This window comes from Oncorhynchus mykiss, chromosome 24 (genome assembly GCF_013265735.2).
Source record: "Oncorhynchus mykiss isolate Arlee chromosome 24, USDA_OmykA_1.1, whole genome shotgun sequence".
Classification (NCBI taxonomy): Eukaryota; Metazoa; Chordata; class Actinopteri; order Salmoniformes; family Salmonidae; genus Oncorhynchus; species Oncorhynchus mykiss.
In genome coordinates, this window is record NC_048588.1 from 16,836,835 (window position 1) to 16,855,701 (window position 18,867).

The window sequence follows — 18,867 nt, forward strand, 5'->3', positions numbered from 1 at the left end:
ATAACCCCAGTCTACAACCACTACCCTAGTCTACAACCACTATCATAACCCCAGTCTACAACCACTATCATAACCCCAGTCTACAACCACTACCCTAGTCTACAACCACTACCCCAGTCTACAACCACTATCATAACCCCAGTCTACAACCACTACCCCAGTCTACAACCACTACCATAACCCCAGTCTACAACCACTACCATAACCTCAGTCTACAACCACTACCCCAGTCTACAACCACTACCATAACCTCAGTCTACAACCACTACCCCAGTCTCCAACCACTACAATAACCCCAGTCTCCAACCACTACCCCAGTCTCCAACCACTACCCCAGTCTCCAACCACTACCCCAGTCTCCAACCACTACCCCAGTCTCCAACCACTACCCCAGTCTCCAACCACTACCCCAGTCTCCAACCACTACCCCAGTCTCCAACCACTACCCCAGTCTACAACCACTACCCTAGTCTACAACTACTACCCTAACCCTAGTCTACAACCACTACCATAACCCCAGTCTCCAACCACTACCCCAGTCTCCAACCACTACCCCAGTCTCCAACCACTACCCCAGTCTCCAACCACTACCCCAGTCTCCAACCACTACCCCAGTCTCCAACCACTACCCCAGTCTACAACCACTACCCCTGTCTACAACCACTACCCTAGTCTACAACTACTACCCTAACCTACAACCACTACCCTAACCATAGTCTACAACCACTACCCTAACCTACAACCACTACCCTAACCTACAACCACTACCCTAGTCTACAACTACTACCCTAACCCTAGTCTACAACCACTACCCTAACCTACAACCACTACCCTAACCTACAACCACTACCCTAACCTACAACCACTACCCTAACCTACAACCACTACCCCAGTCTACAACCACTACCCTAACCTACAACCACTACCCTAACCATAGTCTACAACCACTATCATAACCCCAGTCTACAACCACTACCCCAGTCTACAACCACTATCATAACCCCAGTCTACAACCACTACCCTAACCTACAACCACTATCATAACCCCAGTCTACAACCACTACCCTAGTCTACAACCACTACCCCAGTCTACAACCACTATCATAACCCCAGTCTACAACCACTACCCCAGTCTCCAACCACTACCCCAGTCTCCAACCACTACCCCAGTCTACAACCACTACCCTAGTCTACAACTACTACCCTAACCCTAGTCTACAACCACTACCCTAACCTACAACCACTACCCTAACCATAGTCTACAACCACTACCCCAGTCTACAACCACTACCACAGTCTACAACCACTACCACAGTCTACAACCACTACCCCAGTCTACAACCACTACCCCAGTCTACAACCACTACCCCAGTCTACAACCACTACCCCAGTCTACAACCACTACCCCAGTCTACAACCACTACCCCAGTCTACAACCACTACCCCAGTCTACAACCACTACCCCAGTCTACAACCACTACCCTAACCCTAGCTTCATGTCCACATCCCAGTTCAACCCTAACATAATAAGACCCCGACACACAATAACTAAATAATGATGGTGTTACCTTCCACGATGCCCCAGGGATAAAGACGACCCCGGACCCTCTTCCCTTTGGCCTCCACCACCGTGTTGCTGCCGATCACCGCAAACGGTATACTGTCCTGGAGGAGGGAGACAGGGGTAGGGAGAGAGAGCAGGAGAGGTGAATATGAATGAAGTGAATAAAGTACAAAGAGGGAGGAATATATCTGTGGTTATGATGAGGTAATGCAGTCAGTGGAAAATGCTGCATTGCAGATCTACCCATTTCTCCATCTCTCTCTCCCCCCTACTTTGAATGGACAGAGCACACCGTCAGGGCACTTGAGGTCACAGACAAGGTTCTATGAGGGGGAGAGACTGAGACACCATTTATCTACCAAAACAACATTCTGGCCTGTCCTGGCTGCACAGACACAGTCTGCCCTCTAATGCACAGGTGCACACAGAGATGAATAGAATTCACAAACAGATGACTTTAAGGCTGTGTGCTCAATAATAACATGGTTACGGACATCTGTAATCTGGGTTTCCTAACCCTGCATTCCTGTACTGCAGACAGGTTGTTTATGATGACTAGTGTCCTTTAGGTTGCCATACTTCCTCAACTAGTGATGTGAGGTTTGGATAAATGTGGTTCACCTTGAGCTCCTGATCCTGCTGTTTGAAGTCCTCGTCCTCATCAGAGTCACAGTCTGGGAACTGGTAGATCTTAATCCCATACTGCTGGATCTCCTCTCGGATCTACAGGAAGATGGAGGGACAGAGAGAAGAGGATTCAACTACTGTTTCAAATCCTGTGATTGAGGATGGACAAAAGAACAAGGAGCAAAAACAAATCCATCAAAACAGCCACCTGGAAATAAAAATAGATATTTCAGAAATTTGCTGAAACCAATGTCCCCCGTCCATTTCTTATTTGTACAGAGCCATGGTATTCAGACAAGCAGACACAGATAGAAAAGCCAGTTTGAGAGGGCTTACCTTGAATTTCTTTTTCTTGACCTCAGTGGGTGTGAGTGTGTCTGCCTTGGCCAGGATTGGCACAATGTTGACCTTCTCATGAAGGGCCTTCATAAACTCCACATCCAGAGGCCTCAGGCTGAGACAGATACAAGACATGACATACATTTTTCGTGATTTCGCAGAGTAAGTTACCAGAGCAACTTAGAATTAGGGACAACAAGTCAGCACTGAGAAAACCAAAAAAACACACTGTACATGTGGAAACATGGGCATAGACAACACTGACAAAATTTGGATATGGTTAAGAGATAATTGCGGTAATCCTCATAAACCATATTTTCAAGGATTGTAGTAGTATCTAATATTGGTCAGCAGAGGGAGTTGTTTCCTTATAACAGGTTTGCAGCAGTGCTTAAGCGCTAATGATGGTGCTCAAGATTTTTCCTTTCAATGAACACAGTGGTGTAAAACAGACGGTAAGCTCAGACAAAAGTACTGCATCAGCATTTACACCGACAATTGGAGAGAAAGTTCAGTACTGCAGCATCTGCCCCTCAAAATGGATAGAACGTTTAGCACTGCACCAGATGCACATTTCCCTGGAGGCAGCAGAGCAGGGTGGTTCTAGATTCCACGAAAACCACAATGCATTTAGAATGCATGGAACATGGTGCAAACCAACATGGTGCATAGTGGAAACCCTCTCGGTGGTAGTGAAGGAAGGAAGGTAGAAGGGGAAAATAAACAATTCTAAGAGTATTGAGACACAGCCAATATGTCGGTCTCAATAGAAGGACTACGTTTAAAGAGTATTGAGACAGAGACGACATGTCGTAGCTGACGTACCCGTGTCCGAAGGGAGAGATGAAGTAGAGGCAGCAGTGAACTCTGTTATCTTGGATGTTCTTCCTGTTCAGTCCACTCTCGTCCCTGAAGTACTGCTCAAACTGCTGGTCAATGTAGTCCGCCACTGACTTCCAGCTAGGGCGGTGGGGGAGACACAGAGACACACCAGCACTGAGGCAATGCAGACAGTCATTCCCCTACTGTACACTGAGCTATACTGCAACTGAACCTCAAACTGCTTCATGTAACAATACAAAGCCTAATAGCAAAAAAAGTTTGACGACTGTATTGAAGACTACCGCGTATATCCAAAGGTTAAGATCAACTCAATACCTCGAACTTACTCAGCTCTGCCTTAGGATCATAATAGGAGTTGAGTTGTTTCATGTTTTCCTGACACCAAAGAAGAGTCCTATGAAGGAAGGATGTTTGACATATACCATTCAGTGTTATTGACAGCGTCTCCAAAGCCAGGGGTGTCTACGATGGTGAGCTTCAGCTTGACGCCCTTCTCCTCAATGTCCACTGTGTGTTTAGTGATCTCCACTGTCTGAGTGATCCGCTCTGGGGTTAAAACACACATTTCCTTAGCAGCTGGCCATTTATATCATTCATTCAGAAGATGAGACACCAAAATGGCCACCTTACCCTCAGCGTTGAGTAGCTTCCTGTCCTTGTAGAGGTCTGTGAGGAAGAGGCTGTTGACCAGGGTGGACTTGCCCAGACCAGACTCCCCTGCTACCATCAGGGTGAAGTCAAAGCCCTTCTTGACAGACTTACGGTGCACCTGGTTTGGCAGTGTGGCAAAGCCCACATAGTCCTTGTCTTGGTCCTGTGAAAGCAAGAGAAACAGACGCCTATTTAAACACGGCGCTCACCTCTGGTGGCGGCACATTTGCGAGTTCTAATCATTCTAAATAAAAAGGCAACACCTACCACACATAAATACATGTCTTCAAACCTAAAGCCATTTCAACAGATGTAGGGTATTGAATGAAGCCATTGTCAACACACCAGAACACACTGCCATCTTTGACCAACATCAGTTTCAAAGCGAAATCCACAAACTGAGTAATCTGCCAGACACACAACCAAAGTTTCCAAGTAAACATCACTGGAAATGGCCTGAACCTGCTGCTAGTGCTCCTCTGAGGCTAAAGCACAGCCTCTTTGGACTGGAGAGCTGATAACCCAACCCACATTGCCCATAGTGTTGCCTCTGGTCTCTACACCCTAAACGGTCCCCCTGGCCTGAAGTTTACCTCTGGAAAGTCGTAGGGATCAAAGCGGCCCCAGGGGCTCTTGGGCCTGGTGGGACTGAGGGGAGACTGCATGTCATAGTGATCCACCATCCCACATCCACCCAACTGCAGCCTCCCTACGCCCTGGTTGTCTGACTGGGCCCTGCCACCCGCCGTGGGGGGCCGCAAAAAGGTGGGCGTCCCGGGGGTGTCGCCACCCTCTGCCTCCCTGTCCACCGGGTGGAAGTGCTCATGGTCGGGGCTGTGCTCATAGCCGCCCAGAGGCGGGTGAGGGTGGTCCACGCTGTGGTGGGGGTCTTGTTGCATGATGTTCTCCAACTCAGAGTCTTCAGAATCATCCTTGTAATGGCTTGAGTGCTAAGGGGGAGGGGCCAGGGAGCAGTGCAGGTGGGTGGGAGAGGTGATGCAGAGAAGAATGGATGGAGAGGAGTAAAGGTTGGAGCAGGAGGGAGGGTTAATATAGATCGGAAGGAAAACAAGGAGCAAAGGTAAAAGGGGCAACATAAGGATCAACAGGAAAAAAAGAAGAACATGCAGAGTGGTTATAGACACTGAATGTTTTGATGGAGAGAAACAACCTAAGAAATCATTAAGTGCAAGATAGGCCTAGTTCTCTAGGGTTTAGAGAAGATTTACACTAAGAGACAGCGAGGAAAGAAGATATCGACTGACTGATTCACTAGAGAGCACCAGAGAAGCTACAAGGTTAACAACGTAAGAGGGGAGGGTAAATATTTGTGCTGATGGGAGGAATGCCGAGGAAGAAGAGATCTCGGATGGCCATCAAACTGATAACAAGCACACCCTCTGATTCTGACGCAAGAGAACACTCACTCTGTCCAATACAATATAGAGCGCCAAAAATATAACCTTTTGAGTCCTCTATAGATAACTCATCATTTTATTATTAGTATTTTATTAGGATCCCCATTAGTTGTTGCTGAAGCAGAAGCTACTTTTCCTGGGGTCCAAACAAAAACATTAATAGACAAGAACAGCTCAAGGACAGAACGACATCATTGACCTTCCTGAACTTGTAGGAAATGGGAGGATACATCTTGTTTAAAGTGTAGTGCCGTGGCAGCTGGCTGTAAAGATTCTCCCTGCTCAGCAGCTTCAGCCTTGGTATGGTAGACTCTGGAGTCTGGGTGGCACCCTATTGTATGTGGGCCCTGGTCAAAAGTAGTGCACTACATAGGGAATAAGCTGCAATTTGGGACGCATGCTGGGACATCACAATTCAATAGAAGGTGGAGGCAACCATTTAACAGGTTACACAACAAAATATGATGTGATTGAGTAGAGCTAAAGGAAATGAACCTCTAAATGATTAATGAACCCTCTTGATTACTAGAAGACTGCTCAAATGAATTGCTGTGGTATATAGTGTCATACAGCTTCAAACGCAAACAGTCATGAACACACACACCTTCTTATGACATCAACAAGGACTCAAACATGACATCATCTATTCATATGGGTGTGTCACTCAACACATACTGGTAGACAGAGGAAACCTGATAAAAATCTATTGGTGTTAAACATGTCACCTCAAAATGTCATTTACACAATGACTGATCAATTTGCGGTGATTAGTAACAGCACTCATTTTCAAATCTACCTAAACCTGTCAATCATAACTACGTGTTATTTTATTCCCATACCATCTACCTTACCCGATGACAATACCTACTATTCATGACACCAACCAAGGCAGAGCCTCTGTGTGTAGTTGAAACTGTAAAGGGATATACCTCCCTGCAGTTCTCAGACTAGAGCCTAGTGTTCCATCCCAAATGGCACCCTATTCCCTATGGGTCCTGGTCAAAAGAAGTACACTGTATAAAGAATAGGATGCCATTTGGGATGCAGATTGGTGCTCATGTCCTTAGGGCTGATGCTCAAGTTACCACAGCCACGCATGCCCTTTCTGCCCCAGTTTGTGTAAAGAATCCCCAGCCTGCACCACTATGAATATTACAGTGTATTGAGAAGGCCAAGAGGCTATTTTACATTTACAGTGCAGACGGGAAGTATTCAGACCCCTTGACTTTTGCTACGTTACAGCCTTTTTCAGTCTAGACAGAATACCCCACAATGACAAAGCTAAAACTTTTTTTTTAAAATTTAAAATAAAAACTTCCATTTGACATTTACATAAGTATTCAGACCCTTTACTCAGTACTTTGTTGAAGCACCTTCGGCAGTGATTACAAGCCTCAAGTCTTCTTCGGTATGATGCTACAAGCTTGGCACACCTGGATTTGGGGGAGTTTCTCCCATTCTTCTCTGCAGATCCTCTCAAGCTCAGTAGGGTTGGATGGAGAGTGCCGCTGCACAGGTCTCTCCATAGATGTTCGATCAGGTTCATGTCCGGGATCTGGCTGGACCACTCAAGGACATTCAGAAATTTGTCCCGAAGCCACTTCTGTGTTGTATTGGCTGTGTGCTTAGGGTCTTTGTCCTGTTGGAAGGTGAAACTTCACCCCAGTCTGAGGTCCTGAGAGTTCTGGAGCAGGTTTTCATCAAGGATCTCTGTACTTTTCTCTGTTTATCTGTCCCTTGATCCTGACTAGTCTCCCAGTCCCTGCTGCTGAAAAACATCCCCACAGCATGATGCTGCCACCTCCATTCTTCACCGTAGGGATGGTGCCAGGTTTCCTCCAGACGTGACGTTTGGCATTCAGGCCAAAGAGTTCAATCTTGGTTTCATCAGACCAGAGAATCTTGTTTCTCATGGTCAGAGTCGTTTAGGTTCCTTTTGGCAAACTCCAAGCTGGCTGTCTTGTGCCTTTTAGTGACGAGTGGCGTCGGTCTGGCCAACCTACCATGAAGGAGCGCTGCGGAGATGGTTGTCCTTCTGGAAGTTTCTCCCATCTCCACAGAGGAACTCTGGAGCTCTGTCAGAGTGACCATTGGGTTCTTGGTCATCTCTGTGACTAAGGCCCTTCTCCCTCGATTGCCCAGTTTGGCCGGACGGCCAGCTGTAGGAATAGTCTTGCTGGTTCCAAACTTCTTCCATTTAAGAATGATTGAGGCCACTGTGTACTTGGAACCTACAATACTGCAGATATGTTTTGGTACCATTCCCCAGATCTGTGCCTCAACACAGTCTTGTCTCAGAGCTCTATGGACAATTCCTTCGACCTCATGGCTTGGTTTTTACTCTGACGTGCACAGTCAACGATGGGACCTCATATAGACACGTGTGCCTTTACAAATCATGTCAAATCAATTTAATTTAACACAGGGGGACTCCAATCAAATTGTAGAAACATCTCAAGGATGATCAATGGAAACAGGATGCACCTGAGCTCAATTTTGAGTCTCATAGCAAAGCGTCTGAAGACTTATGTAAATAAGGTATCTGTTTTTTATTTTTAATACATTTGCAAAAATATCTAACAATGTGTTTTCGTTTTGTCATTATGGGGTATTGTGTGTAAATTGATGACGGGGGAAAATGATTTAATACATTTTAGAATAAGGCTGTAACGTAACAAAATGTGGAAAAAGGGAAGGGGTCTGAATACTTTCCGACTGTACATTTTAGTAATTTAGCAGACACTCTTATTCAGAGTGATTTAGCTCTAGGGGAACCATAGCAATCAGAGTAAACTGGAGTTATCGGCCCATATCTCTGCTCAATAGTGATACGTTTTGAGAGCTAATCTGGAGAGGACACAGTCATGATGATACATTGGTGTTCTTCCAAGTTTAAGCTCCTGTGAACAGACACACAGCCTATTGGGCCTCCTTTCTTTGGATCAATAGTAACCAACTCAACTTTTATGCGCAAATAACTGGTTCAAACAGGAAGTAAACTAGTGAACTATAAAGTAAACTACAAAGTAAACTAGTGAACTACAAAAGAGGTCTAAAGCATGTGGACAATTAAACTACAATTTTCAAGTACATTGTTGCCAGTCCTTGGTATGTATGAATCTTAGATTGTCCTTCCACATGGCTCTCAGGATAACAGGAGATTATCCCTGCATGCCGACAGAGGGCTGATTGTGGTTCCACTGTACATATGGAGCGCAGCAGTATGAAACCTCCTGCCACAACAACATCCCTGTGTTGTGTGTGACAACAGGGGATTGGGTTTAAAGGGGGGTGGGGGGGGGGTCACTGAGAGACCAATGGAAATATGGAAAATACTTAAAAGTATTTGAGGTGCACTTGATTTAGCTTGGAATTTTGACCTTTTTGGACTATTCCATTTGTTCCATTCACTGTGTCAGTCCAACCAAATCAAGCACAGCAGCTCAAATATCTGGAAAGTATTTGACATATTCTTTGACCCAGACCTTGTCTGGTCACTGGTACCTGTTCGGGCTCATGGTGGTGGTCCCTGGTGTGGTCAGGGGATGGCGGGGCGGAGTCCAGGTCATCTGATGATGAGTGAGCCTCATGGTCACTGTCCTCCATTGCTACTGGGGCTACAGTGCACTCTGCAATCTCCAACCAGGAAGGAACATGCATTTGGAGTGGAAAAGGGCGAGGCAAGGAGCAGGGCCAACAGGGAAGTAAGAATTGGAAGGACCAATCAGAACAAGGAATGGGGAATGGTGAAGGAGGGCGTGGAAGGGTAGGTTGGCGTGACAACAGGATAGCGTTGCGTGATGGCGTTTTGTGTAGAACGGACCAGTACAAAAGGGTTGAAAGAAAAACAAAACACAAATAAAACATAACGAAATGATGAAATAACTAAAATTAAAATAACAATGAGTGAGTAGTCTGGATCCAGCCATAGGAAATGACATGGCTGTCCACTGGAGTAGCCCACCGGGTGATTGAGTTGCATTCAGAGTGGTGCATGGAATGAATTGTTTCAGCAATGTCCAGAAATAATGTTGGTGTGTGCAGGGATCTATTCTGTCTGGCCATTCCACTCATAGCCTAATGTTGTTTATTTGTCCAGCTGCACTTAGTTTAACTGATTCTGACATCTTCCCATTCAGGGGAGGTCTAACAATGCACTGTTACTGAAGCAGATGAAATTAACTGATCTGGCTGCCGTTGCATCGTGTAGAGAGTTGAAATGTCTTTACTGAAAATTAAAACAAAAGCACACACCTACTAACACTCAGAGTTCAGAGCAAGGCCTTGCAAGGTTCTTCTACGAGTTGTTCTCCCAAAAAGGATTTCCAAGTCATCCCAACCAGGTTTTTGATGTCATCCTCACAGTTTTAATTAAACAGGGATTGGGATTAGGAGATAAGTGGCAGAGGGGACAGAGAGGAGAGGAAATTAATAGTTTCTCAGATTAGAGGACCACTGACATGTTTTCCTCCGGTCTGCTTTGCTCTGACCAAACCACACGATGGATCAATGTCCAATCTACTGCCTAACATGGACCACCCACCGTGTGATCCAATTAACAGCATCCCTGGTCAACAATAACCAACACTGTCAACTCTGGAGCAGAGATGTGTGTGGAATGGTTCTCAGATCAAATTTTTTTTTTTTTTTGTGAATTGTGAAAACTTCTCTGCTCCACCATTTCAAAACTTGAAGAACATGTCTGCCCCTCACTTGAACTGCAGAGAATCCACCACTTGGAAGCAAGTAGAAAATGCAGTCTTTGTAATCAATCATTATCATCATCACACCAACTAGACTCAATTTAAAAAAAGACCTCACCAGACTCAATTTAAAAGCAATCCTCTTCTGGACAATAACTCACCAGTTCTCCTGAAGTACCTCACCTGTGGTACCTCACCTGTGGTACCTCACCTGTGGTACCTCACCTGTGGTACCTCACCTGTGGTACCCTGTATGAGATGTAACAGCCTGACTCTCTTGCCTCCTCTCAAGCAGCTCTTCATGCCCTCACCGGGAACCAGTCTGGAGAATGGCAAGCATCCCCTGCCTATATATCCTTTTGAACCAGGACACTGTCCTTCAGCCCCATCGAGCTGCCTGGCTGCCCCACCGCCCTGGGGCTCCTAGTCCGATCCGCCACAGACATGAAACCCATCGAGCTGCCTGGCTGCCCCACCGCCCTGGGGCTCCTAGTCCGATCCGCCACAGACATGAAACCCATCGAGCTGCCTGGCTGCCCCACCGCCCTGGGGCTCCTAGTCCGATCCGCCACAGACATGAAACCCATCGAGCTGCCTGGCTGCCCCACCGCCCTGGGGCTCCTAGTCCGATCCGCCACAGACATGAAACCCATCGAGCTGCCTGGCTGCCCCACCGTCCTGGGGCTCCTAGTCCGATCCGCCACAGACATGAAATCCATCCACGGCCCACGCACCCATCACGGTTCACAAGGTTGGGCTGTCCAACCCATACCATGCCAATAACACCAACTCCAACTTTTAAGGCCACTCATCTCTGTACTACATAGATTTTCCACTAAGAACCCACTTTGGCTCTTCTCGAGCAAATTATTTACCCTGCAAGTTAAGACAAGAGAGGAATACAGATTTATCCTCTCACACAGTATCAGTTTGGCTGTCAGGCACTGGAGTGTATGATTATCTTAAGCATTAAAGTCTTAGGAGACCGTAGCCACAGCTGAAACGGATTTAAAGGGATGACGATCAAGGAATTTCACTGTAGATGTATGGAACTCTCCTTACTTTACCAGCCTGCATGGCTGGCTGCCTGCCTTGCTGCCTAAAAACACTGATGTCTCATGAGGTCTTCATTCAACAGTTTGACATAAAATGAGAAGAAAAGAGACGGCATCTCAAGGGAGAGAGAAAACAAGAGTGAGAGGAGAGATAACTAGAAAGAGAGAGCAAGAGGAGGAATCTCAGATCATACTGAATATAAATGGAGCCTTAACACAGACAGCAGAACAATAGTGGTAGTGACGATCAGGCAGCAGAGTTGGACTGATGACATCACCCAGTCAGCCTCGGCAGCACGTCCATCAGGGCTACTTGGCATGCCTGGCACAGAGCACTCTGGAGTGGGTTAACCTTGGGATTACAGCCCCCCCTCCCTACCCTCTTGCATTGCTGCAGGATATGAGGATGGAGGGCAAATATGATATTTTTTTCCCCCATCTCCTCTCTGTAAATCTACAGCTCCATCTAGAGAGGTTGGGTAGCATCCGTCACACATGCATGCTTTCCCTCTGAGCCTTCATCTCCCTTCTCCCAATTCTCTACCCTGTGTGTACTTGTTCACTTGCCTTCATGGGAGACGCGCATACACTAATTACTTTAGAGTTATGCATTGAACTGCTGCAACCCCCCCAAAGCCAAATATAATACTAGGCCTGTTACGCAACTGTGTTTAGAATAAATCCATCCATTAATCTCATGTACAGTGCTTTGTAGGGAAAATACATTGGACATTTCTCATGCAACTTTCCCAGACCTGCCAACCCTGTCCAACTTTTTAGAGTACCAGACACTCGTGGCAAATTGGAGATTCATGTTCTTAGACAAACATTATGGATCACACCTGGTTCAGTTCAGTCCTCTGAAAAACACAAGATACAGAACATAAAATAATGATATGTTTTGTGGAATTAGCAGATTGTCTGTATGTTTATTCCATTACATGTACAGTGAAGAATGGAGAAAATTATCTGCAAACGTTTGTGTTAGCACATGCCTCAGAGTTTAGTCTCTGAAGTAGTGGAACGCTTGTCACCTCTCAAACAGGGCCAATCACTAGGGCCAGCTCACAAGTATTGGCTTTTTAGGCACAGTTCCTAATCAACACTAAAAGCAAAATCATTTTGAAAACATAAAAACAAAAGACTGCATCGACACTGACCGCAAACTGGCTATCACAAAGGGAATCTGAACGCTGTAAACGTGCCTAATTGTATTTCTTTGCGGCGCATACATGATTTGAGATTTTCTAAATTGATAAAACCTCAACTCTAGTGCAAAGGCATTTTAGAAGCATTGCCTCTATAGCTAATACCGGACACTCATTCACTCTTCATCGCGCAGTCTTCTAAACTCCTGACTCCATGTAATGCCAAGATGTTTAGATTTACTTTTGTTTATACTTTTGTAATGCTTTTTAATGATGTGGATCATAATTACAGTCTGTCTATCAGGTTGCGTGATCCTCGTATTGTTATGTGGAAAACACAACGCAGAATTAAATGTACATCACACTCGTACAAATGCGACCAGTATTTTTTCGGATTTGCATTTAATTTATTTCACTAGCAAATGCGAGTGAACTGCTGGTACTTTGGAGCCCACTGAATGTCTATTTTATGTTCGCTAACCTTAGCTTGAAACAATTAGTGTTTACCTTTCCACAACACACGGAGTTGAAAAGGGATTTATCAATGTGTTTACGTACAGCTGACAGTCGGAAAACTCAGCATCATAAACAGTAGGTGCAGACACGAGGTAGCTACGTCGAATAATGATGTATTAATCCTTTGACACAAACTGTGTGTTGCAGCTCGAGAATAGAGATGTTAGATTTACTCAGTGAATTTATTTTTCATTCAAATGTAAACAATAAAAACAAATTACAAATAATAATAAAATCAGGCACTATTCATTTGTACTTTTTAAAACTTATATTTAAAACTCATATTTGAAATGCAACAGAAAAGGTCCCACATCTAGCCATCACTGGTTGTAATTCCGACGGTGTCCACAAGATGGCAGCAGTGTATGTGCAAAGTTTCAGACGGATAATTATGTATGAGAAAACTACATGACATTTAGTGTGAAGTCACCCAGGTACATTTGAGCAAATCGTGAAGGAGACATTTACATGACATTTTTAAGCAAGAATATAGTCAAATCTATATACTTGGACTTTGATTTAGCTTTTCCAGTATTAGTAGCCATATTATATGTTCAATATTTGCAAAAACACCCAGTTTTCATTACTCTTCATATTCTTATCATTTTTGTCCAAAAGGAAAAGGCTTGCTGTCGCACAAGGTTAGCAGCTACATTTTGCGACAGATACAGGGTTTCCGTATGGGATACTTTATGGGATACTCCCGTAAAGCCCAGCTCATTGGCTATCTAGCTAGCTTTGTGTGACCCTGATTGGTGCTTATTTGACAAAGTTACAGTCGATCAAGTGAAGACCACACGTGTCATCGGCATGCCATGAAGGCTTCGCTCTCTGACCAAATGTGGTGTCCTATAGGATATACTACACCCCTAATGATATAGGGAAGTCTGGTTACCTTCTAGGATCTCCGAGGAATAAATATGAATGTGATTTGACTGGTTGAACAACGTTTAGGGTTAGATTTTCACAGATTCCTTTTCAAATTGAATGAGTGGAAATACAAAAATCGATCGTGCATGCTATACAAAACAACACTTCACGTTATCTCTGGGACCCATTGGATGACAAATCAGAGCAGGATTTCAGAAGGTAAGTACACATTTCACCTTCAGAGGTGAATTTATCAAACCTATCATGGTGAAAAAAAGTGTTTTGTTGTTAGGAGCTCTCCTCAAACAATAGCATGCCATTTGTCACAGTAATAGCTATTGTAAATTGGACAGTGCAGTTATATTAACAAGAATTTAAGCTTTCAGCCAATATAAGACACTTATATGTACGAACATTTGTTGTTTCTCTAAAAATCTGTGACACACGGCGCTGCATGGTTTACAACTGCCCCGTTGACGGGACGCCTATCCCTAAGAAGTTTTTAACTCGGATCTCGTACCTGCGTACATGGACAAAGAATTGCGTAGTTGGTACGCAAAATGCATGCATGTTGGCACGCAAAATGCGTGCATGTTGGCAGCTCTGCTTTCCTTTAGATTCCTTTGATGTGCTTATCATTGGTTCAACATAATAAGATAACCTCAATGCCTTACAAAAAGAAAGGAAGAGTTGACTACATACAGTAAGAGAGAATCAGTCAAACTGAATTAATCACAACTAATAAGAATAGACAAACAGGCTGTGATAATGTAAATGATAGTCACATTGACAACATTTGTCTTGGCAAAATAAGTCAAAACTCTACGTTTACATCTTAATTTAACTTCTTGTTCCATTTGATTTAGTTACACTTTTCCTTTGAGAAAATTCTGAAGGAGAAATCTAAAGCACACAGTCAAACAAATTAGGCTATATATCTGAATGGTCTCTTGGACGTATAACTGAAACCCCAGTCACCCAACAGGGCTGCAGTGGAGCACCTGAGCTCAACATAGTTCCAGAGGCTGATACACAAATAAGCTTACAAAAACACATTATCGGCTAGCTATAAAACACCGGCCTATGGTTGAGGAAACCACACGACACCAGAAACCACACGACACCAGACGACACCAGAAACCACACGACACCAGAAACCACGCGACACCAGAAACCACGCGACACCACAGTCCTACTGCACGTCCCACCTAGATCACATCTGATGAACAAATCAGTAGCATTCATGGAAATGTCTCTATCATATTGTAGAACTTGGAGCTGTATGTTCATAACATAATATAAAGCGCATTCAGAAAGTATTCAGACCCCTTGAATTTTCCACATTGTTACATTACAGCCTTATTCTAAAATGGACTAAATACTCCCCCCCCCTCAATCTACACACAATACACCATAATGACAAAGCAAAAACAGGTTTTTAGAAATGTTTGCAAATATATAAAAAATATCACATTTACATAAGTACTGTATCAATAACCTACTGGTAAGACACGTTTCCCCTTTATTCAGCTGAATACGTCATCTAATTAACTTACGTGCTCAAAGGCTCACATCAGTGGGACCCACCTGGGTCCTGATCCAGTTCATATCCGTAACAGGTATAGGCCACACTACTGCCTCTCACCACAATTACTAGTAGAAATAATTATTCATTTTCACCCAATTAGTGTAAGCTTAAAAAAAAAATCCACAGTAAAACCAATACAGTGACACCTCCAGTAAGATAAACCTGGTGGTTTCATACGCAGTTAGTGCATACCAACCACATGAAACCAGAAAGTTGCTGGTTCAAGTCCAAGGTGGCATACTGCTGCGGTGGCCAGCCCCTTGAGCAATAACCAAGGCACTTAACTGGAAAATACTTCTGCAGATCTTGTGGAACATTCATAAGCTGCAGTCAGAAATTGAATACATGCACTGTCAGCTGTTGATGATTATTTATGAACGTTTTTGATCTCATCTTAAAAGTTTAATTCCACAGATTTTAGAGCAGTCAGTCCAACACAACAAAAAGCTTTCTCTGCTCTGAAGAAAAATGTCATGGGTAAAAATCTCTACAGGACCAATCATTCACTAAACCTCAACTAAATGCTGTAATAAATAATGTGGAGGTGACTAAACTGCTTGGAGTAACCCTGGATTGTAAACTGTCATGATCAAAACATGTTGATACAACAGTAACTAAGATGAGGGGAAGTCTGTCCATAATAAAGCGCTGTTCTGCCTTTTTAACACCATCAACAAGACAGATCAAATCAAAGATTGTCATGTGCGCTGAATACAACCGGTGTAGACCTTACAGTGAAATGCTTACTTACAGGCTCTAACCAACAGTGCAAAACAAGGTATTAGGTGAACAATAGGTAAGTAAAGAAATTAAAACAACAGTAAAAAGACAGGCTATATACAGTAGCGAGGCTATAAAAGTAGCGAGGCTACATACAGACACCGGTTAGTCAGGCTGATTGAGGTAGTATGTACATGTAGATATGGTTAAAGTGACTATGCATATATGATGAACAGAGTAGCAGTAACGTAAAAGAGGGGTTGGTGGGTGGCGGGACACAATGCAGATAGCCCGGTTAGCCACTGTGCGGGGGCACTGGTTGGTCAGGCCAATTGAGGTAGTATGTACAGTTAAAATGACTATGGGGGGAGGCACACAATGCAAATAGTCCGGGTAGCCATTTGATTACCTGTTCAGGAGTCTTATGGCTTGGGGGTAAAAACTGTTGAGAAGCCTTTTTGTCCTAGAATTGGCACTTCGGTCCCGCTTGCCATGTGGTATTCGAGAGAACAGTCTATCACTGGTGTGGCTGGGGTCTTTGACAATTTTTAGGGCCTTCCTCTGACACCGCCTGGTGTAGAGGTCCTGGATGGTAGGCAGCTTAGCCCCAGTGATGTACTGTGCCGTACGCACTACCCTCTGTAGTGCCTTGAGGTCAGAGTCCAAGCAGTTGCCGTACCAGGCAGTGATGCAACCAGTGCTCTAGGTCCTACAGGCCCTAGTTTTGTTGAACCTGGACTACTGTTCAGTTGTGTGGTCAGGTGCCACAAAGAGGGACCTCTGAAAATTGAAATTGGCTCAGAACAAGGCAGCACGGGCTGGCCCTTAAATGTACATTTAGAGATAACAATAATATGCATGTAAATCTCTCATGGCTCAAAGTGGAAGATCGATTGACTTCATCACTACTTGTTTTTGTAAAAAGTGTTGACAAGGTGAATGCACTGAGCTGTTTGTCTGAACTACTAGCACACAGCTCGGACACCCATGCATACCCCACAAGACATGCCACCAAAGTCAAACACAGACTATTGGACGAGCACAGTACTACGTAGTGCAATGGCTACATGAAACTCTATTCCACATCGGGTAACTGATGCAAGCAGTAGTATCAGTAAACCCCCCCCGATAAATACACCTTATGGAACAGCTGGGACTGTGAAGAGACACATACAGAGGAACAGACACATGCTTACACATATACATGATAAGACACGCACACTGAGTTTTGTATTGTAGATATGTGGTAGCAGAGTAGTGGCCTGCGGGAACGCACTTAATGTGTTGTGAAAAGTGTTAAGTAATGTCATGTAATATTTTAAATTGTATATAAAACTGCCTTAATGTTACTGGACCCCAGGTAAAACAGCTGCTGCCTTTAGTTCAGGTCATTAGGAGTAACAACATGCCATAGTGAAGCCACAATTGAACTATTTCACTCTGGTCCGTGGCGGTGCACACAATGCATTCAGTCGGCACCCACTTTTGTGGAAGGTATTCAATCATCTTTAATTAGTTCTTATAAGGACTTCAGAAATGGCATGTTGTGGGTTACTTCACATGCTTATTGAAGAAGCTAATGTTAACCTTTAGGAGGGGACTTCAACTTACGGTCTGCCCTCAAAGGGACCATTGTCAACATGCCATCAACTAAGTCCAAAAAAAAGGGGAAGAAATTATGGGATGTGGGAACAAAAGGGGAAAAGTTTTTTCCAGATTGACGGAGTGAAAGGTTGATGGTTAGACTATATAATAGTCTCAGAGAAACAATGAAAGGATATGAAACCAAATTCAAACATAACAGTAGTTGTGGTTGGCAACAATACCCTGTTTTGTTACTGTTGGAGCGAGGTAGAGGGTTTAACTGCCACTACTGTTGCACTCAGAGGACCAGGCAGCTTAGTGCTTTCCATAGGACATGGAGTGTGTGTATGGCAGGTTGACGATTATTGCCATGAGTCTTTTCCTGGAGGCAGAACTGAGCAATTTCCACTTAGCTGCAAAGTTAAAATGTGCTATATTGTACAAATTAAAAGGTTAGGGTTAGCAGTGTGTTTAAGGTTAGGGTTCAAATCCGATTTGATGACTTTGTGGCTGTGTCAGCTAGTGATCACTCTGCAGAGCTGCCTCCAGAACAAGATTAATGACAAAAAACGCCAACCTGCATGTGTGTGTGTAGACATGGGAAGTGCAGTCACAAGCCACAGCGAGCCATAAAGAAACTGTACAGCATGTTGTTATTGACCTCAAGCGATGAAAGCACATTTCTACTGCAGGCAATTCAAAAGTCAGCACACTTATTTCTATCTACTAAAACTACAGTAGAGTAATTATGGTGCTATCGTACAATGTCCAGATGTGAAAATGACTTTATTAAGCGTGAGTATAGTCAGACTATGCATTTACTTCAGAATATGTTCATTTCCCCATCCTGGAGGAGATGCTTTATTTTACAGCATCAAGTGAAATGATAGGTTTCAACGCCCCTGTGGAATACAAACTCTATTTTACGGGACGTTCTGCAGACTAGATGGGAGATGCCCCATTGGCCACCAAAGTCCTGCCAGTCTGGTGTGACACATTCATACATACAGTAGACTCAGAACATCCAAATATAATTAATTCTAGTTCTGTGGAAATCACCTATAAAAACACTCATTTTGGAACTTAGGCTATTACCTCAATCTCATTTATGAGCGAAATCCCTTGAAAATGTCTGCACATTGTGGAGTGTTTGGTTTAATGATTGAGTAGAACACACATAACTCCACCACATATCACACTTTCACAAAATGCTTGAAGACATGGCTAAAGGTCAATCAGAT

General features: G+C 44.1%; 1 protein-coding gene across 6 annotated transcripts in view; it reads right to left on the reverse strand.

The window, feature by feature from the left end:
• The window catches only part of LOC110503875 (septin-4), an 80,140-nt gene that overhangs the window by 3,317 nt on the left and 57,956 nt on the right, over nt 1-18,867 (reverse strand). For 3 of the 6 annotated variants that reach the window (XM_021582448.2, XM_036961594.1, XM_021582449.2), the window contains 6 exons: nt 4,004-4,187; nt 3,796-3,919; nt 3,356-3,490; nt 2,528-2,645; nt 2,186-2,287; nt 1,569-1,665 (listed from right to left, as the gene is read on the reverse strand). In XM_021582448.2, the coding sequence (XP_021438123.1) occupies nt 1,569-1,665; nt 2,186-2,287; nt 2,528-2,645; nt 3,356-3,490; nt 3,796-3,919; nt 4,004-4,187 (760 nt within the window). Of the gene's footprint in view, nt 1-1,568; nt 1,666-2,185; nt 2,288-2,527; nt 2,646-3,355; nt 3,491-3,795; nt 3,920-4,003; nt 4,188-4,617; nt 4,975-8,946; nt 9,229-18,867 lie in introns of those variants that run through there. The other 3 variants (XM_021582445.2, XM_021582446.2, XM_036961593.1) reach the window with 3 other exon arrangements.